Source organism: Panulirus ornatus, chromosome 41, assembly GCF_036320965.1.
Source record: "Panulirus ornatus isolate Po-2019 chromosome 41, ASM3632096v1, whole genome shotgun sequence".
NCBI lineage: Eukaryota > Metazoa > Arthropoda > Malacostraca > Decapoda > Palinuridae > Panulirus > Panulirus ornatus.
In genome coordinates, this window is record NC_092264.1 from 18,100,935 (window position 1) to 18,122,887 (window position 21,953).

The window sequence follows — 21,953 nt, forward strand, 5'->3', positions numbered from 1 at the left end:
ATGAAGGGTGGAAAAGGGGACTGTTCTCCATCCACAAAGTTTAATTCATTGTTGCTAGAGTCTGAGCTCTTGAATGAGTCTTTGGGAAGGCTATGAGACAGAGCCAAGGGCTCCCTCAGGAAGACTGGGTGCGTTGTGGTGGGTGGGAGACTGGGGTGGAGGAAGGTGGCAAGTAGTGACCAGGAAGGAGTGGGGATGATGGAGAGGGAGCTGGAGGAGGTGGTGCTAGTGAGGGGAAAGAAGTGATGTTGTGATGGTGAAGATGATGTTGGTAGAGGCAAGAGCAAGAGACGACGGAGGTAGTGCTGGTTGAGGCCTGGAGGCCAGGACAGCGGAGGTACTTGCGGTGTGGGTGAGGGAGAGAAGGGAGAGCAGGTGTTGCAGGAGGGTAGAGAGAAAAGGGAGAGCAGGTGTTGCAGGAAGACAGACACGACATTTTTCGACAGTACAGCCAGAAGGTCAATGGAAGATAGATGGCTGTTATACATGGTCATGGAGGATTCTGTCAAACTCTAGGGGGTCGTCACGGCAGAGATGGGTGGCCTTTATGTATCATCCATGCATTTTTGGCTGGAGGAAGCCACATGGCACAGTTAGGAATCTGGGGTCCTGGGGGCAGAATACGCTTGTCTCTCCCTCTCTCAGTATGTATCTGAAAAATGGGATGAAACCATTTATAGTAATTGTTTCACACATTTCTAAGCTTTCTGTAAGTTCAGCATAGATATAGAATGAATATACGACTCATAATACAATTCATGACTAAAGAACAAGGTGGACCGTGTCCCTTGAAGCACGGGTCTGCTTGAAGCGAAACATTTACCAAGTCAATGCTTTAACGCATCCATGGTACTGCTTTCAACTATCCGAACTGGTAAATCATTCCATACGTTAACTATCCTGTTGGAAAGTACGTACTTCGCCTCACTCGAAGCAAAACGTTTGCACATGAGTTTATCATACTCATTACTACGAGTGATATCAGAAGAATCCTTCCTTAAGCAGCTCGTTAAATCGAGACTATCGAATGGGAGAAACGGCAATTCAAGAGCCAGTTAGGATTGGAGATCATAAAACAAACAAACATTTAAGGAAAGTCTCATCATCTTATGTACGGAGGCTTCAGGCTATCGGGTCATGGGAGGTTTTAAGAAAAATCGGATTTAATCACTCTCAGGAACCACCTAAAGTATTGGGGCCCTGGAACCTGCCTCCCCCCTACCTCTAATACCCCATTGCTGGAGGGCAAAGGGGGGTCACGGACGGGGAAGGCAGGGGTGTGGTGGCAGGTCGGCGGTAACTGCTGCGTTTAGTTTTGATTGGCCTGAGGTGGAGGAACCATTGAGGTCGTGTATTTTGCCCGGCTGGACGCAAGCTGTTCTTTCGTCTGCGGGCGCCGTTCCAGAGACAACAGAGTGTGAGCTTCTGTAGTCCACACAACTTGGACTTGTACTGGCGAAAAGTGGCGTCCAACTACGGCGCAGTCGTGGCCATACGTAAAGCACATGAAGCAGTGAGGTGTATCAAGATAACGTTCGCGCTGTATATCACTTGTTGGTGTTGACATCATCGGGAAGAGCATTCCATGAGGGAGAAAGTGGTCGTCATCGTGAGGGGTAAGACACTAGATATCTAGTGTGTTGGGTCGAACAAGCTTGCATGCAGCAGAGGCAACAACCTCATCTTTCTACTGATGGATTGCAGGTGCAGTATTCTCTGGGTTAAGGGTCAATATCCAGTTCTCGACGTCCTAGACTTAGCAGTGTATATGGACTGGAAGGGAGCGGTCATAGATGGATTAGCACTCAATTTTTTTTTAAAAGTTTACCAAGAGGGTTTTTGTGAGGAACGTTCCTAAGTCTTGGTAGAGGTTTAGGCAAATTTTTTGACCATTGTTTGTTGTTTTAGTCTAAATTACTCGATGGGGCGTGGTCGAGCAGCCTTGTATACCGTGGTTAGCCAGTCAGTTGGGGAGGGCACGTCTGGCTTCACGAATCCAACTGTATTCAGGAGGCATCGTGATGGTATCAAGGTCAGCGTATCCGATTGGTGAACGTCTGTATTCCTTTGTATGACAGAATAGAAAGAATTAATGTCTAAATCTATGTTACCTTTCCTTTCTTCGGCGATTCTACCAATGACATGTCCAGAGACGTCAGGACGAGTCGTCCTCTCCCTCAGCTTGGATCAGGTTGAGTGATGGCGATAGAAAACACACCTCCAGAGCAAGGGACAGATGGGGGAGGGAAGAAAGTGGAGGAGTCAATTATGAGGAAGTGAGATTTAGCAGAAAGGGAAGAGCCGGGGCATAACCCAGCGCGCATTGAATGTGCTTAAGTTTGGACAGTACATCTAAGGAAGGACAGGTTTGGCATGTGTGGAGGTGTGTTTTTATGTACCTTATTTTCTTTTTAAGTGCCATTAGGGGAAGGATGTTAGGGGAGAGAATTGCTTATGCTTCTGACGGTAGTCACTGAACGCGCCAACACAATCTTTGTCGGGAGTTGGTGTCGGGAGGTTATTTACAATTCTATTTGCTTGTTAATATATGGGATTAGGATAGTGTCCAGGGGGTCTGTTGAAGATGTTGTTAGGGTTGTCTGTCCCGATGTGGGTTTCTGAAGAACGTATCCAGTAGTCATGGTGGAACTCTAAACGTTCTCCTTGCTGGAATCTTTCCTCTCTCTCGTGTTCTACGTTCTCTGTAAAACTACGCCATTTGGTGTTAAAGTTCCACCTCAGTGCTTCATTTTGACATAACTGAATCGTACGAAAGTTTGTTTTTGCTATATGCTCAAGGGCTGCTGGAGCATAAGTCATTAAGACGAATTACGGCTTTATAGAGATGCAATTTGGTTTTAACAAATGCATCTCAGAATTTATACAGTTTTACGAGCTCTGCTTTTGCTACAGCGGCTTTAGTTTGGATGAATCTGTTCCATTTTAGGTTAACGTTATGCTTTTGACCTTGGTTGAAAAATAAGCAGGTTCTAGTGCCAGAGGTGGACGCAAGAGTGTAGTCGGCTGGCAAGTAGCTGTGCGTGAGAAGAGTCATGCGGGAGAGCGGCTTTTTAGGTGAATGCAAAGGTCCATCAACACGTAAAAGAACGGCCGACTTCTCTGATGTACTCCGTAACCCGCATCCAATTGTTTTCCCGTCATTACCATACATGCCCCACCTGCTTGTTTTCTTGACCACCTTGCTGGACCACTTTTGATCGTACGGATCGATTTAAGACTTGGACCTACACAGGCTGACCATAAGCAGGCGTCCTTGCGCCTCACTGGGCTGCCCTCATTTGTTTACGTAATATTTCAGCTGAGTTACTCAACGAATCACTTGTGCAGTTCCGGGTTGACTTCAATCTGCGTCTGTTACTCGCACCATTCATTGCACCTGTACCTCAGCGGGGACAGGTGAAGCAGCCGTAGGGTTGAACTAATTCGAACTGAAGTGAACCTTTCTGGGCCGACGAGGGTCCTGTGGAAATGCTTACTTTCCACTTTACTTCGCTGGGTGAAGGGGCTGACCGTGCATTGTTATGGTAATTTGTTCCTCCCCTGTGTGAGCCATCCCGCGTTATGATGAGCTAAGTGATTGCCATCAACCACACTCTCACACGCTCCGAACCAGAGTTAGACGAGTCGTGATACTGCGGCTTCAATGTTTCGAGTGGGTGTAGCACACGAACACTGGGCACTCTGTACCTTTTAAGCGCAAGGAAAGCAACGCCCGCAAAAGTAGATAAACAATATCTGCTAAAGACTTTACATCTAAATTGAATATATATATTTAGCAGAACAGGGGATACAGCCTCGCCGAAGATGACTTTGCTCAACGCGTAACCAATACGCTAGTGAAGTCCACCAATGCCAAAAGCGATCATTGATGGAATGAATATAGGACACCATAAATGGAAGTACACAAAGTTCTTCTCGCTGGATGCTACGTAAACAAGCTTTGAAAATCCGAAAATATGTCGAAGGGAATTGAACAGTTAAGTATTGAAGAAGATCAGGAACGGCCTAGATAATAGATTCCCTCAAGACGGGCAATGTTACTGCCTTCGTTTTCAAATTCAAGGTGCTTAGCACCAATTAAAGCGAAACGATTACGTAAATGTTGGGCGACCGACCCAGTGGTACTGAAACTGAGAACGTGAGTGAGACTGAATATGATGAGGGTGAAGGAAGTCAACATAGCCAACATAGCTCAGCGTGGGTTCCACAAGACACAGCACTAAGACCCACGTTCTCCAGCAGTGCCTACATCAGTGAGCTGGAGACAAATTTCGGAATCTGCCACTGATATGAAAATAGCAAATAAAGTTCACTCAAAGGCAGACAGCCAAGGATTCAGAATGATTTAGACAAACCGATTGAGAGGTCAGTAAAATCGCAAAGCAAGGATTTTGAGGCGAGTAAAGTAAGAATTACAAAAAATAAGATGCTTCGTAAGTCATTATTAGAAGTAAATGAAGGAAAAACCTTGAAGTGATAATCATCAATGACCTATTAATGTCTAGCTGTTTATACTAAAACAAATATAAGTTTCATAGCCTGAAACATAAACCTCATAAAGAAAGAAAATACTTAATCTGCATATCTGTAGTCTGACCTTCCCTTGAAAATACTCTTCGGTTCTGGTTACCAAAACCTTATCAAAGATGAAGAAAACTTAGAAAGAATACAAAGAACAGCAGCTAGAATATTCCGCCCCTTGTAAATAAGCCTTTTATATAGAAATCAATCAAAAATCATTTTCTCTAAAATGAAAAGAAAGGAGGATGAGGAAATACGATATATGTTTTCAAAGTGTTGAATAACTTTAACATAACACATAAGAATATCTCTGCATTAGGCAGAGACTCAAGATGTTGAACTAGTGGTGTGTAATCAAAAGAGAAGAGAAGAAATGGTATTGTAGGTAAATTATCTTCTGTCAGAAGGTAACTAAATACCCTCCAGACGTCAGTGATAAAGCTGTATGATTACATAAAGTTTATAATCTCAAACTAATTCCTCCTTTCGCATTTTAGCCTCCTACCCAGAATCTACTGCTGTAGCAGCACTTCAGATGTAATTACCAAACTAGACTTTCCTAAAACACTTCCAAAGCAGCATTTCCTCTCTATACTACATAGCGCTTTTGCTTTTTTCCCCGCAAGCTGTTGTGGTCCGAGGGCTTGGTGGGTAGGGGAAGTGCCTTCATTTGTATCGTCTTGTCTCTGAGGTGAATAAGAAGAGGAAACCTTGTTATGTTACTGCCCTTCACCAAATACCCATCATGTCCATATGCTATTTTATGCAACCGGGGCCTTAGCCTCTTCTTCCACCTTGTGACTTAATTCAGCCCCTTGTATTTCAACCTCTGCCACATCTGCCTAAAGCACTTCACTTCCTACAGGTTCTTCTCATTAAACAAATCGCAAACTGTCTCGTCTAATCTCTCTACTGCGCCTCATTGCCTTAAATTTCTTTATCTTTACATCTAACGTCTTTTCCATTTGTTCTCAAACTCTGAGTTTGTCTGTAGAGTCTACTACGAAAGCAGTATCATCCGCAAACAGAAACTGATATGATTCCCACGCAGGAGCTTATCCAAGACTTGGTCAAAAGGGAGAGAGGAGTGAATTAGGGACTCGCCAAGATAAAGGAAAATCTCAAAACAGAACGGTGCTTTAAGAACGGACTCTGTATCAGTGATAGAACGCTCTTAAAGTTATGTGGATGTTAAGTTAAAGCTCTACCATCAGTCAGATCCACATATAAGTGAATACAGCTGTTGTACAGAAGTATATTTATTATGGGGCTGGTGACCATTTATCAATAAGATAATGATATTCGATGACATAGAAAACTTTATGGCTATAAAACATATGGAAAATTTTGTTTTTTGATGATGTATCATTGTTTTCGGAAGATGGTAAGACTGTCGAAGTTTCATTGATCACTAGTGTCAGTCAATGAAACAGTTAAACGTATCGACTGATACATATATTCTTCTTTCTTTTCGAGGTACTAAAAGGCTTAGAATAAGTGTAAGTATATATGAATCATCCTTATTATTAAATACGTTTATTTTATAATGTATATCTCAAGCAGGAGGGGGATTGCCCATGTCGCACCTGTCCCTACCCCATCAATACGCCCTTACACCCATGCGACCCCACTTCTAGCATACCTCAGACCTGCCTTTTACTCCCTGACTCTCCCATATACCTCCCTGGTCACCCTGATCGTGAACAGGTTCAGCCTAGCAACAATCGTCGCCAAAGCCTCTTGCACGACAAAGGGAATGGAGCGGGAAGTATCAGATCTATGGCAACAAAAACTCACCAAGGGTGTGACCTGCCCTCTCACTCTCACACTCCGACGCCCCTACACTGTCCCGTCCTTGCCACCCTCCTTGCTGGTATATAAGGCAACTGGAAGCAGTAGGACATCAGTTGAAGCAGCTCCGCTGTGAATTGAACATTGCCGGGACGTCCTCTCCACTACCAATCTTTACCATGAAGTGTGTAAGTTCGTCTACTCCATAAGTGTTTGCCAGTTATTGTAGTGTGCAATGTATAGAGTCAGACAGTAAGGGAATATATGTGATGAAGTTTATATAAGGTGATGGGGCTCATAATCATTTACTGGAGAATTACTTGTGTTGATATAATTTCTTTAGGGGCTAGGCAGAAACTCATCGATCAGTTATCTTATCAGAGATAAAGAATTATTCTTAATATTTGAAGATAATACGTTGATAATGATCAAGTGGCATACAATTCATACCTTCCCACTTACCCTTGTAAAATTGATTTACAAAGATAAATCCTTCTATGTTTTCCCCGGGAAAATGATAAGCGAAAGCACTATCCCTTATACCACGACCTTCATAGAACCATTTGACTTTCCTGGTAACCTTACGAAGCTGCCGAGCTGTCGCTATGGTGCAGAAATCCCGTGAAAGAAAGTTGATACAATGTTTATGGTTGTATGTACAGCTACTGAGCTGTGACAATAGTGTACAAAACCTGAGAGAATGAGATTTACAGTTTATGGTTGTATGTACAGCTACTGAGCTGTGACAATAGTGTACAAAACCTGAGAGAATGAGATTTACAGTTTATGGTTGTATGTACTGCTACTGAGCTGTGACAATAGTGTACAAAACCTGAGAGAATGAGATTTACAGTTTATGGTTGTATGTACAGCTACTGAGCTGTGACAATAGTGTACAAAACCTGAGAGAATGAGATTTACAGTTTATGGTTGTATGTACTGCTACTGAGCTGTGACAATAGTGTACAAAACCTGAGAGAATGAGATTTACAGTTTATGGTTGTATGTACAGCTGGTGCTGCTGGCGCTGGTTGGTCTGGCGAGCTGCCGCACCGTGCTTCTAGGAGGGGACAACGCCCGTGACGTCACCATCACATACAGGTGAGTATCACATATGATTTTGGTGTCTAACAAAGAGCGCTTTTTATGCTACATTTTCTTCTTACTTTTCAGCAAATTGTGCGATTAGAAATGAGACACAGAATGTATGACGAGTGTGTGTGTAAAGCTTCACCAAGAATAAGCTTGTCGCGGGTTCTCGGGTGTGCCATTGCTGACACAGGTCGAGTGTGTGTGCTCAGGATGTTTTAGGTACCTGTAGCTGAACATGGCAGTAGATGGAACTATGAGAGCTGAAGTAAAGCATGAGGTTCGTGAGGATGCAAAGGTCCTGGATACGTTGAGGAGTGTGTATAATACTGGAAATACAATGCCATAGCACAATATGTTGTGTTTGGAGGACTGATCGTGAGAGAAACGGTATCATGAGAAAGAGAGAGATTTGGTAGCATATGGAGTTTATTCAAGAGAGTTGAGCAGGGCGTGCTGCAGTGGACTGGACGTATGAGCAAAATGGGTGAGGAAAGATTGACCAAGAAGAAGTATATATTAGAACTGGAGGGAACAAGGAGGAAAGGGAGAACGAGCCGAGATAAAAGGATGGTGTGGAAGACACTTGAAGTTATCGGGACCTGTACGTGCAGGAGGGTGTGAAACGTGCACTAGATAGAACGAATTGGAGCAATGTGATACTCATGGACTGATGTGCTGTCGGTTGAGCTAAGGTGTATAATGTGGTCAAAGGAAACCATGGAAAGAACTGTGGGGCATAGTTGTGGATAAGAGGGTTTTGGTTTCGGTGCATTGTAGTACATTCAGCGGTGCTTCAAAATCCTCACTCTATTGCCTCTTCACCTCACCTGTTCCCACTTCCCTCTCTTCTCTCCCCACTAATGATCCAAAATTGTTCTGTTGTTCTCTTCATACTATTACCTTCTTTTCAAAATATATCATTTTCCATGAAGTTTGCCGATACTCTCAGTCCATATATATATGGCTATGGGACTGTATAATAGGAAACAACTATTCGAAATACTAAGTACTCGAATACCCTTCGTCTCACAATGGTGAGCAACGGGGTCTATACCGGTTATTTCCGAACAGACGCACATAGCCAGCTGATAGCGTTTTACCATTGTGAGACGAAGGGTATTCGAGTACTTAGTATTTCGAATAGTTGTTTCCTATTATACAGTCCCATAGCCTGGCGGTTAGCATGCCTGCCTCTTGCACAGGGGTCACGGGTTCGATCCTGGCTGTTGGAGGTTTGTATGATATATATATATATATATATATATTTTTTTTTTCATTCATCTGTTCTTGTCTTCTGTTTCTTGCATGAAGTTATACGGATGCAAATGGGAAGGAGATCGAGGTTGAGATAAAGGCAGATCGGCTGGACCTTGGGCTTATGAAAGCTGCTCCTGCACCAGCCGCTTTGAAGAAGGCTGCTCCTGCACCAGCCACCCCAAAACAGGCTGCTCCTGCACCACCAACCATGAAAAGAACTGCTCCTGCACCCACTCTGAAGAAGGTTGCCCCAAAATCAGCTCCCGCTCCCGCCCCTGTAGTCCAGACTCACCACTTCCAGCTGGTAGCCTTCCCTGCCCTCCAACCCCATGTGTTCACCACCAACGCAAAACCGGCTGCTCCCGCAACTCCTGCCGTCAAGCCAGCTAGTCGCGTTGCCCCTCAACCCTCTGTTCCCGCTCGCAAGCCAGCCAATCCCGTTCCTGCCGTTGGCAAGCCAGTGGCTAGCCTCAGTCCCCTCCGTGCCGTACCTGCAACAAGTGCATCTGATGAGAGCGACGAGGACTAGAAATATCGCAATAGATCGAAGAGATATTTTTGCATATTTTGGTAAATTCTGGCAAAGTTTTATATAAATAAAATCATTTATATTTACCTTTCTATTACTAAAGTGTTCCCTCGGATTTCAACATTCTTTTTTAACACGACTCGCTTCAAGCAGTAAGCAGAAGTCCCTGTTAGTTCCAGCGGATGGCTGTTGGGTCATTGATCCAAGAATGGCCTTTGGCCTTTGCCTACTCTGCGATTTCTGAGTTATCAGAGTTTTTATGGTCTAAAGTTCCAGTGTTGTCCAAACTGAGATACGTGTTCCCCTGGGGTTATGCAACATTGTTCAAAGAGCTACGTGCGATCATTATGTGCTTTTTGGATTTACTTCCATGAATTCTGATCCTCCGGAAGCTTTTTGTGCTTCTTTTGTGACAAGAGGAGAGGTTGGCCAACAGTAGTATGAAACCAGCTCACCTCCAACCCTACCTTAAGACAAAACATCATTGTCATGTTGGCAAACCGGCGAAGATATTCAAAAGAAAACTGTCTGATTCTAAATGTTCCCAGAAAAGAAAGCCTCGACAACACCAAGCAAGGCTCTGGAAGCATCTTTAGCTGTATCTCTATCAGTTGCTATAGGCTATTTTCTCCTGTGCCACTCACAAGCCTTTATCTACCTCACCTTCGAGGTTCTAATAAAGATCTTATTGAACAACAGTATAGAGAAATACTACACTTACCATAGGATGAGGAGTCTATTTTTGATGGCCAAGTTCCTTCAGATTCCGTCTCTCTGGTCAGGAGTATTGCAATGTAAGAACTCAGCAGGATAGCTTATTATGTTTTGGCTTGCCTAACAACCCTTGTTAGCTACACAGTAGTTGAAAGAATATTCTCCATTGTAACTAACGTGAAAACTTAATCATGAAATCAGCTAGTACTGAAATGTTGACGCAAGCATTCGAGTTCGTCCCCATCTTCAGTGTCGAGGGAAGTGCTACAAGGATTTCACCGTAACTCCACGCATGACTGACCTGCTCAACTCTCCTCCGTCATATCAAAGTTTAGTATTAATATTAGGATCCATAGCACTTTTATTTTGTAACTAGGATGTATGGTACTTTTATCAACCTAAGATACAGAGTACTTTTATTATTGCAAGTTGATTTAATGTTTTGCCCATAACATATTCTTGTCTGAAAAGCATTTTGCCGATTTTTTCCTGAAATTTTGACGGAATTGTAAAATTGTTTGGCCGATTTGGCCGTGAAGCTTTTCAAACGTCTGGCAATCCTAATACAAGGGTTCGCTGGCTGTCAACAGGGAGGGTTGTTCGAGTTGCGAGATGAGGTAAGATCCTCTTTATCAGAACATGGATTTCCTTTTGCCACATTTTGATAATACTGCTTGGCTTGCACAATTGGCATATCTTGCAGACATGTTTAGCAAACTGGATAAGCCAAATTTGTCTCTTCAGGGCAAGATTACAAACATTCTCACATGATAAAGTTGGTGGTTTTCAAAAGAAAATGGAGATGTGGAAGGAGATATGCTCAGAGAGATTTTACGTTTTCTCCTCTCTCGGATGCTTATTTTTTCCTGTAACATTGATAAGAGAGATATTTTGAAGCCAGTTACTGTGGAACATTTGACCAACCTTTTTTGTGCTTTTAGATCTTACTTTCCTGACATACATGATAGATTTGTACAGCTGGATTGGGTTAGAAATCCGTTCCTCCTAATGAACGTCATATGAAGAAACTTCCAATCTGCCTTCAAGAGGCACTGTTTGAAGTGTGTTCAGACCATGGCCTCAAATTGGTATCTAAAAGCTTAAACCTCACACGGTTTAAGATCTGTGTAAAGGTGCACCTTGACCTAGGAAAGAAGGCTTTGGAAAATCTTCTGCCCTTTGGGTCCAGGTCACCTACCTTTGTGAAGGCATCTTTCTCTACAATGAGAAACAATTTATCTGTAAACCTGGAGGAGAGCCTGATGACTGCAGTAGCCTCTCTACCCTCCCCTCAGAATGGCAAAAAACATCAGTGAACATGAACCCCACATTTCACATTGAGTTCTAGGGAGTTTTCAAGCTCTTTTTATGTTATTTCGTTAGTCTTTTTTCCTTTAGTATACCGAATGATAATTTCTTGTCTGTCACTCAAATCATGCGAACTTTTAATAGTTTTCATAGTCTTTCCAAATATTGAGTTTAATCAGTCATGGGGTAAAGAACATTGCACTAACTCCTTGTAAACACAGTTATCAATGTAGGTAGGGCTCTCATCTTTGGACTGGGTGATCCCAACTCTTCTTAGACCCGCGTTGCTCTGAGCATGAGAAAACAAACCTGTTGACAGATAAGGCCAATTTCTTCACCATCTGGCCTTGACTTTTGTTCGTGGTCATTCGACAACACAGTCAAGTGCCACTTTAGATATCATTAATATCCCTTTTTTCTACTCTTGGGTAGTCTGTAGCTCTTGAGCATTGCTATGACATGTAGAATTCGTTAATGTCTCAGCATGACTTATCTGCCGGGCGTTGTTGAGCATAATAAAACTTGGCTTTGCAATCAGTCTTGTCTTTTATCTCTTGTCTCGTCACCGTGGCCCTCCAGTACATCCTGATACATTTGAGACAGCCCATTTGTTGTCTTGGCCTCCCTCAGCAGCACGTCTATCCCCCGGCATCGTCTTGCCCTTTTAGTCAACTTGGACTCGTTAGTTTGATACGTTCTTAGTCCACCTATTAGTGAAGTGAGTAATTCTCAGACTGAAACTAAAATACATGATGAAAACCTAAACACTTTAGGAATATGTATGCTTGTGTATGAACGAAACTCCTAACCTGCAACTAGTGGTAGGATAGGTGCCAATTCTATAACTAAATACTAGAATAAATTGATTTCTAGATTATAAAACAAAACAGTACGAGGGTGTCAAAAAAGATTAACCTCCGGCAAAAATGTTTCTCTTTACTACTGTACTGGTTAAGCATATAATGCTGATTACTGCTGACTTAAGTTTCGATGCTGACACAGCATAAGATGCATAAAAGTTACAGGATGACCCAAATAGAGTTCACACCTGTTTCATTCTCTCAAAGAAGGTTCCTTCTCCACCCAAAAATTCGCTGAAAACTTTAGTACCAAAAGTGCGAATAGTTGCAAGAGTTCGGGGTTCTGGTTATCAACAGTGATGCATATTGTACCTTCCTGATAGCAGCTGTGAAGTGTCAAGACATTTCTGATTAATAGCGTGGTTGAACATCTTATTGTATTCTCCCTGTTCATAGGAACAAATGGGGATGAATCTGTGTGCCAAATGTTTACGGATATGCAAAGAATAGGTTATCATCTGGGCATATCTTGTGTAAATGATGGAACTGTAAATGACATTGATCAGAATATCATATCAATTTCTATGGAAGATTTTACAGTACTATTTTCACTTTTCCTTTGAATATGATGTGATAGGCCATACCTGATGTGCTGAAATATGCCACTATGTCTATTTTTTTCACCATGAATAATGGGATGAACATGGATTATGAGATGGTGTAATAAATGTATCTAGAGATGGTATTCTGAATGTTCTGTCTATCTATCTATCTATCTATCTATCTATCTATCTATATCTGACGCATGCTCCGACTGGAACTTCCTCAAAGGGGTGGCTACGGCAAGAGTCTCCTTAACTAAAGAACTCCAGTGCCGCTTCTTAGCCTTTATGCCTCACCTTTAACAGGCCACTGGCAGAGGGCAAGTCCAGCGCAGTGTTTGCAAAGGCCCCAACCTAACGTTCCTGATTACTTCTGTCTAATGTTCTTACCAACTTCTTTTTCCTAATGCTCCTGCCTAAATGTTCCTACCTATTACTTATATCTACTGCTCCTACCATTTTGCTAAAAGACAGGGCTAGCACATAGTGCTCACCGCAGGAAAATCTAGAGTTACGAAGAATAAGTTGTGTAAGTTGTGTTGTCAAGTGCTACAAGTGACAAGGAGAGATTGTATGTTTATAGTCAGAATGCCAGTAGTCCAGGGGTAGGCAGAGATACACAAACATACACACACGCCCATTTCAAATAGACCTCGTCTCTAGATCCGTCCCCTTTAGCTGCATTATGCTACAATACAGCAATAGCTCTTTCTCAAAGGAAGGTTAGATATTTCCTCTTGGTTTAGGTCTGGTCTTTCCATTACCATGGCCCTGGTTTCATGTCTTTCCCGACACCAACCAACTGTGTGACAATTGCATCATCCACTCTTCTACCTTAACTGGCAACCCTGCTCGAGATCTGCTTCTGATGCTGTGCCACTTAGAGATGATCATGATATGCATATGTAACAAGTGGTGAGCATAAAAAAAAAAGATGAACCAAAGCAACTATCGTCATACTATTAGTGTTATTCATCCTTTCAGGAGGTGTACGTAACGACCACCAATCATGTAAAGAGGGCAATTGGTAGATGAAAGGTTGTAAACTCCCGCTTACATGTATTTTGTTAATGTTGATTTGATTTTTCCTTCACATGAACTGCAATGTTTTCAGGGGCGTTACGGCTTGCGTTGATATCCAGTCATTCACTGGTCGCCCTGGGTCGCGAGAATAGGTCCGAATCCTGGTATCAGCAGTCGGCCCACAGTCAATCCACCTGTTCTTCCTTCCCTGAGGATTAGTGGAGAAATTTTGTACCTTTCCAACACGTCATGAACGTGGCTCTGATTCCTACCATGGCAGTAGATACTATGACCATAGAGACCGTGATGGGGGGCGAGACCGAGATAGAAGTCGAGAGAGAGATAAAAGTCGAGAGAGAGATAGAAGTCGAGATCGTGATCGTGGTAGCAGAGATCAACGATACAGGGAAAGAAATGGGTACGACAGTGGACAGGATGATTATTCTCCCAACAGTCGGCGAGGTAGTACATCTGAGGATAAATACCCAACAAGAGAACTCCCATATCATAGATCCCCCTCACCAGAAACATCATACCGTCGCAGATCTCCTTCCCCACAAACATCATATCGCAGTCGAACTCCACCACGGAGGTCACCTTCACCACGGGATACATACCGTCGATCACCATCCCCAGCAGAAGACAGAAGATACTACACCTACTGAGGGTTTGGACACGCATATGATTTAGAGATTCTGTAGGCTACATAGAGGATAATTTCGTGTTCAGCATCTGACCATCTACAACTTAGTTTATTATACACATAGGTATTATTTATATAATGTATTGTTTAATTTAGTTTGAAATTACTGTGTTGTTTAAGAGTACAAAATAGATCTTTGTACCATGTACCAGTCTTGAGATTTTGATATCCATGTAAATATACTAAAAAAGAAATGTTATTGGAAAGAAATAGGATGATGGTGAGGCTACCAATAACACAATAACAGGTACTGTGATACAGAAGAAATGCTCTGCACTTGTGCTACACGTGAGACATGGATCGAGTTCAGCATTCAGGCAGATTTATAGTTCACTTGGGTGTGCATAGAGCTGGTCTGTATGGTCCTGGAAAATATCCTTCTTGCTGTAAGGATGCCACCCCACAAATGTGGGAAATTGTGTGTATATATATGTATATATATATATATATATATATATATATATATATATATATATATATATATATATATATATATATATATATATATATATATATATATATATATATATATGGGAGCGGGGGGCTGGAAATCCTCCCCTCTCATTTTTTTTTAAATTTTCCAAAAGAAGGAACAGAGAAGGGGGCCATATGAGGATATTCCCTCAAAGGCCCAGTCCTCTGTTCTTAACGCTACCTCGCTAATGCGGGAAATGGCGAATAGTATGAAAAAAAAAAAAAAATATATATATATATATATATATATATATATATATATATATATATATATATATATATATATGTGTGTGTGTGTGTGTGTGTGTGTGCATAACCTTGAGATGACCTTTATTAGGGCATTCAGTTGCCAGCTCTGTCTTAGCTAACATAAATAGATCTGTCTTAATTCAAATAATCTACTTAGATTGGACAATTTGTGAATAATATCATGTTTGACCAATAAATAATTAAGTTGATATAAATGTAAGATAACCAACCAGTTGCATGATGATTGCATCACCCACTCTGCTACCCTCGCCAGATAAACCTGAGAACGTTGTACCTACACAGTGATGGCATTCTCATTCTCTTACTCTATAGGGAAACTATAGAAAATGGGGTCCCTTTCAAGACAGTCTCTTTTAAAACAATTCTGCAACGTTTTGGTAAAAATCGTAAACACACACAAACACCTTGGTTATTTGCTTAAAGCAGACGTGAATAGACGAGGGCAAATGAATGATGCTGTAATGGAGATGCAAGAAGGTAGTTATAAAAACTGTCACGTCTTTGAAGCAGCGAACCAATCATAATGGGAGTAATCACATTTCAGTCCGACTCTACAAGTAAAGAGGGCACAGAAACTCAAAGGATCACAAATAATTATTACTCGGCAACTTCGTATCGCAAGTAATCAGGATCACAAATAATGATCACTCGGCAACTTCATAGGTACGTAAGATAACGAGGCTAAGGTTCTCTCTTTTTAACACTGCAATCTGTTGTGAATAGATCAGGGGTGTCGCATGTCCGGTGGTTGTTGTGTTACAGAGGAAGTTAGCAGTACTAACCATTGTATGTATGATGTAAGTTCTCAAGGAATCTTAGCGTTAAGTAAGGATTAACGTTCTAGCTAGATAATTTTCAGTGTGTTGGTTTAGTAGTCATTATGATAGTATGTAGTTTAAAGGCAACATAGAAGTAACTAAGTGAAATTGTAGAAAAATATCATTGGACTCCTCTGAACACTATCCCTAAACTCCGAAAGCATTCGAAAATTGAGCATTGCGTAGGATTTTAGAAATGTAGCTGCAGTCAAGTAGAAAACTTGATGATGAATCAATATTAATATGAACAACATATGACTTATTGTATATATTTCGGTGAATTTATTTTGCCAATTTGCAACGCCATGTAGTCCGGTAATTTTGGCGATTTTTTTTTTCAAGTATTTGATACTTAACGCTTTTCTTATGAATTTATATCGTTTGAAAAATAAAAGATCAAAGAAGCAAATGATATTAGCCTCAACTTATCCAGGGAGAAATGCGAAACTTCTTGTAGGAATGGATTAGTAAGAGATTTAAGTAACAAGAACCCGTAGGCTTCGGCGTGTCTCCTCTGGAGGTACTTTCTCTAGCGGGCTAGGTTCTTTTTAAGTGGCTCCTTGTCTTTTTATGTATATACAAACATTACCTGCTAATATTAACTTGTTAAATACCTTTATGCCATAGTGTTACAGGTGTATTTCATAAGTTACATCTACAACAGGACCTTATTTCGATGACTTTTTAGGATTTCGTTGTTTAGGGGGACCTGCCCCGACTATTTCTTTAGGCGTAGTTAGAGTTGGTTAGGTCACGTAAATTCGTTAGACTTTTATTGAACAATAGAAGCGATTTGGATGACACTGATGGGACATAATGACATTGATCAGCAGAAATTTACCAAATAAGCAACTCTTCTATTTTGTTTTACATTTCCAGTTCTGTGTTCAGCAAATGTAGCCAAGTTGCTGCGCGTGTAGGGTAATATTATAGCAGTGTGGATTATGCGTCACAGGGATTTTACAGGGATATAAAGATAAGTAAAAACAATTAAACGAAATCGACAGAGTCTAAGGCACACTGTGTTCATCACCCAGTTAATTATCTGAATCAGGAGCTGTTGCCAAATTATCGTTATTGGAGACAATACATATCTCTATAGCCCTTTTTTCTGAATGAAATATTAGCAAGGAATATAGTTTCATACTTTCACTATGGCAGTTGTATTGTTCAAGGAAACTGTGGGATATTCATAGATATTCTGAAAAATTTTCTCCTTAATTTTTTTATATAATTAGTTAGAATGTGATTTTATGAATAGTATATAGAACTCATGCTGATGAAACATCTTTTATGTCTGCACCATGTACTTTGATATTTGCTGCTCCATTGCCAGACATGTAAGGTACTTCAAAAATATTTTCAGGCATATGTAGTAAGATTATCCCAGGAAATAGGGGAGAATAGATACTTCCTACATGTTCTCAGTGTGTCATACTAACATGGGACAGGAGCAGGGGCTGGAACTTTGTACCCCAATTGTATTTTCAATTTTTCAAAGTTGGAAAAAGAAGGAGCCATGCAAGGATTGCTCATCCTCCTTGGAGGCTCAAGCTGGGATGTCTGAATGTTTATGGATGTAAGCAAGATGATGTGAAGGGAGAGATAGGTAGTATGTTTGAGGAAAGGAACCTAGATGTTGTAGCTCTGATTGAAATGATGCTCAAGGATAAGGGAAAGAATGGTTTGAGGAAGTTATAAGGCTGAATTCAGGGGTTAGTGTGAGGGAAGGGGCTAATTATGGTGTAGCACTTCTTCCAAAGGAGAGGTTGTTGGAATGCATAAGAGTGTAATTCTATCTTGTTACATCCATCCTCCATCAGCTTCTTCATTGATTTTCCCTGGGATGGGTACTGCTTCTCCAGTTGGGATACTTCAGTCTGTGCTGAGATGGAGTCCTACATCCAGTCTTCTACAGCTTTTTCTCCTCATTCATGGTTTGATCACTCCTACTCTGATGTCTGTCACATCAGGGACAGTGAAACTTTCCATTCCCTTATAGCCCGCTCCATTTTCATTTCTGCTTAGAATCATTGCAAGGCTGTTCTTTGCAAAGACAAGTGCACTTCTGTGAGGAGATATTGTCCTGACTTGACTTCTACTGACAAATCATTTGGTCCGTAACCAAAAGCATCTCGAAGAACAACTGTATTTCCACTTTCCCTCCTCTTTTCTGATCTAGTCAATGTATTGATAACTCTCCAACTGATAAAGCTGATCATTTTGGCACCTTAAATTCTGTAACTCAACAGTGGATGATTCAGTCTGTAATATGCCATCTATCATCTCACCATGCAGAGTTTTCTAAGCGCTATTCCAACTCCAGGTGGAAAAGGCTTATGGCTCAGATGGCATACCTCCTTGATTTCCAACAGACTGTGCTTCTGAGCTAGAGCAGTCCTTGCTTGCCTTCATAACCTTGATCTAAAAACCCAAACTTTTCCTTTTGTGTGGAAACATGCCTTGGTGCAGAACATCCCTAATTTAAAAAAATACCACTCAACCCTTTCAACTATTGCCCCATTGCTCTCAGATTTGCTACTTGAAAATCTTTGAAACATTCCTTAAGTCTCACTTTCTCAAACATATAGAATCCCACATCATACCTTCTTTCAGATCACCAGTATGTTGACCTTTCCTCCTGTGTGACTCATGTCTGGACCTCCTTTCTCAGGAATTTTGTGAGACTTTTGTTTTAAGCTTTGACATCTCCAAAGCATATGATAGGGTGTGGCATGTCTTTGCTTTCTAAACTTCCTTCCTTTGGTTTTTCTTCTTCACTCTCTTCTCTTATACATTCACCTCTCTGGCCTTTCCATCCCAGTAGTTGTTGATGGAGCAACTTTCCTAACCTATCCTCTCACTAATGGTCATCCTTAATGGTCTCTCCTATCACCTACTCTCATTCTTCTTTCAGTAAATGATGTTCTCTCTCATACTTCTAACCTATTTGCTTGTATGGTGATGATTCCTCTGTACATACTTCAGCTCCCTTTTCCTCCTCTCTGCCCTTTAGTGCTCATTCTTTTTCTTGTACTGATCATATTTAATCTCTCAGTTTGAATATGTGCAGCATTTCAGAGGGGGAAGTAGTAACCTTAAAAAAGTTTATGGTGCTAGAATACAATTTTTCCCAGATTTCTTGCTAAAGATCATATGTTTAACTCCATATCCTCCACACTGTCCTGGAAACCCCATCATCACAATATCTGCTTCCCAAAAGCTTGGAGTGTTGTATAGGTACAATCAATATTTTTTCCTATGAGTAGCTGTTTCGTATCTATAGGGCTTTAATTTGCCCGAGTATGGAATACTGCTTATAGATCTGGGTAAGTCCATCCTTGATCTCTCTGTTAACAAGAGTGGAATCAAAAGCTTTCCATCATCAATTTTGGTATACGTATCATTAAATGCATGATAGGTATAAGATTACTTTAGTATATCTTGAAATGTTTTATTATAAAAGGTAAGTGATATATTTCACAAATCTCTTACAACTGTGAGGTCTTACACATCATTCCCTGAGGTTGTTTTAATTCCAAAGTGATGTTATGCAAATTGTTATTATGTGGGGATTAGGTGCGTCAAATCCATACATCCAAAAAATCTGTATATTTTTAGATTTAAAGCATGCTGCTTGTAACATCATGCAAAAACAAGCTGAAATATTGCAATAACTAGACAACTGTGTTACAGCATGCAAATTCATTAAACGGCATGGGATTGGAAACATGACACTTTTATGATATCAAGAAGCAGTGTGACAAGATTGTGAAATTCTGTGCTGACAGTGCAACAAACAAGAGCACGGCTAGGTATAAATCATTGCACAGAGCAAGTCCGCAGAGCTTAACATAGCGATGTATAAGTGGCTTCAAGCTGAAAAGAGGTGGTGTACCTATTTCTGGCTCCCTTTTGTGTGAAATTGCTTGACAGTTTCACTACTTGAAAATATGCATTTTTAGGAATCTGCACACTGCTTGCTTCCAAAGATGTTTGGATATTTGAGCTTTGATTGTACTGTACTTACAGTAAGTCATGATGAAGAAATCTTTGAATTTTCCTATCAGTTAACTCTTAACACTCCTCATCTTAGTGATATTGCAGATGTTGTGCTTCTTATGATTCCTGACCTCAAAATGCAGAACCTATATCTTTCTTTTGCAGATCAGTTCCTCTTTTATCACTTTGTGACTATTGTAGACTGTACAAAATGATAATTTCATTTTTTTTCAGAAATCCATTGCTCAAGGATATTGGATATAATTCCCACAGGTTATTCAAAGTACTATCTTCTGAAGGTGTAAGATCACTGCTCTTGAGGATGGCTAATTCTGAAATACCAAAGGAAATTACTATTCCTATTCCCTCTGGTCATATTGCTGGTAAGTTACTAAAACCAACATGTTAATCATAATTCTCAGTTCTGCTAAACATGTTTTCCAGTATCTGTACCTAAAATTTAGAATATCCACCTTGTTGATGTTTTAGCATTGAAGTGCCATAATTTGTCCATCTCAAGCATAACAAACATTACAAACCCCTCTGAGCATTTGAGAGAGCACTTTTTCCTTCTGTAGCAGTGTGGTGATAGTGACATCTATGGCTAATTTGTGGAAGGAAGCATCAGCTGATAGGAGCTGGGCTATAAGGTGCATCACAAGATGAATGGAGAAGCTTATAAAGGTCAAGGAATTCATTCTTGGTTTAAATCAGAAAAAGAGGTCTTGGTATTTGACAGACTTTGACAGACACCTTTGTTTAACACAGTACCTTTGTGTAAATCTGGTTGACCTTGCATGTTATTAGGCATGCCACCATCAGGAAAAGATGGATCAGTATGATGCTCATTTGTGTTTAAGAGTAGGATTTTTCCTAGCATTTTTTTTTCTTTATTTTAGCCCTCTTTCATGTGGGTATGCTCTCAAATGCCTATGGGGCTCTTTCATTTGGTAAAAATGAAAAACATTTCTATTCCATTGGCAGAGCCCCATGAGCATCAGTTTATCTTCCTTATCTTTCCATGTCCTCTTTCCCTCTTTTAAAAGAGTCTAGATGAGGAATTGTGACATGCTTGCAATAATGACACCAGCAACAAATGGGGCTGGTTGGTTGCTTGGCACTACCTCATTTATGTGCCATAACATCATAAGCCTGAGCAGGTTGCTATATGTTTATTGAATCCCACAGACAAGCATTTGCTGGCCTCATATATTTTTGATGGTCAAGAAGGGTGAATCCTCTAGGATACACCTCATTATGGAGCAGAATAATGTTGTAAGCATCTCATGAGCAAGTTGCTTTTAAATCTCTACATTTAGTAGTGAGGTGGTTTTTCATCCTTCAGAGGTTATGAAATGTTTTTTCATCCTTAGAGTCTTTTTTTTTTTTTTTTTTTTTTTTTTATACTTTGTCGCTGTCTCCCGCATTTGCGAGGTAGCGCAAGGAAACAGACGAAAGAAATGGCCCAACCCCCCCCCACATACACATGTACATACACACGTCCACACACGCAAATATACATACCTACACAGCTTTCCATGGTTTACCCCAGACGCTTCACATGCCTTGATTCAATCCACTGACAGCACGTCAACCCCTGTATACCACATCGCTCCAATTCACTCTATTCCTTGCCCTCCTTTCACCCTCCTGCATGTTCAGGCCCCGATCACACAAAATCTTTTTCACTCCATCTTTCCACCTCCAATTTGGTCTCCCTCTTCTCCTCGTTCCCTCCACCTCCGACACATATATCCTCTTGGTCAATCTTTCCTCACTCATTCTCTCCATGTGCCCAAACCATTTCAAAACACCCTCTTCTGCTCTCTCAACCACGCTCTTTTTATTTCCACACATCTCTCTTACCCTTACGTTACTTACTCGATCAAACCACCTCACACCACACATTGTCCTCAAACATCTCATTTCCAGCACATCCATCCTCCTGCGCACAACTCTATCCATAGCCCACGCCTCGCAACCATACAGCATTGTTGGAACCACTATTCCTTCAAACATACCCATTTT

At 41.0% G+C, this 21,953-nt stretch overlaps 2 protein-coding genes across 12 annotated transcripts in view; both read left to right on the top strand.

Moving 5' to 3' along the window:
• Positions 1-1,329: 1,329 nt before the first annotated feature.
• Positions 1,330-9,297, top strand: LOC139761731 (uncharacterized). The gene is made up of 4 exons (XM_071686132.1): positions 1,330-1,616; positions 6,250-6,521; positions 7,346-7,434; positions 8,737-9,297. The coding sequence occupies exons 2-4, from the start codon at positions 6,513-6,515 to the stop codon at positions 9,209-9,211; spliced, it is 573 nt and encodes a 190-aa protein (XP_071542233.1). The 5' UTR covers positions 1,330-1,616; positions 6,250-6,512; the 3' UTR covers positions 9,212-9,297.
• A 6,064-nt stretch (positions 9,298-15,361) lies between these two features.
• The window catches only part of LOC139761728 (probable serine hydrolase), a 54,402-nt gene continuing 47,810 nt past the window's right edge, over positions 15,362-21,953 (top strand). Inside the window, exons 1-2 of one of the 11 annotated variants that reach the window (XM_071686117.1) lie at positions 15,362-15,768; positions 20,160-20,308. In XM_071686117.1, the coding sequence (XP_071542218.1) occupies positions 15,746-15,768; positions 20,160-20,308 (172 nt within the window). In that variant the 5' untranslated portion in view covers positions 15,362-15,745. The other 10 variants (XM_071686119.1, XM_071686118.1, XM_071686121.1 and 7 more) reach the window with 10 other exon arrangements.

Coding starts and splice junctions, on each gene's coding strand:
- LOC139761731 (XM_071686132.1), top strand. Junction 7,435..8,736: donor GACGTCACCATCACATACAG/GTGAGTATCACA, acceptor TCTTGCATGAAG/TTATACGGATGCAAATGGGA.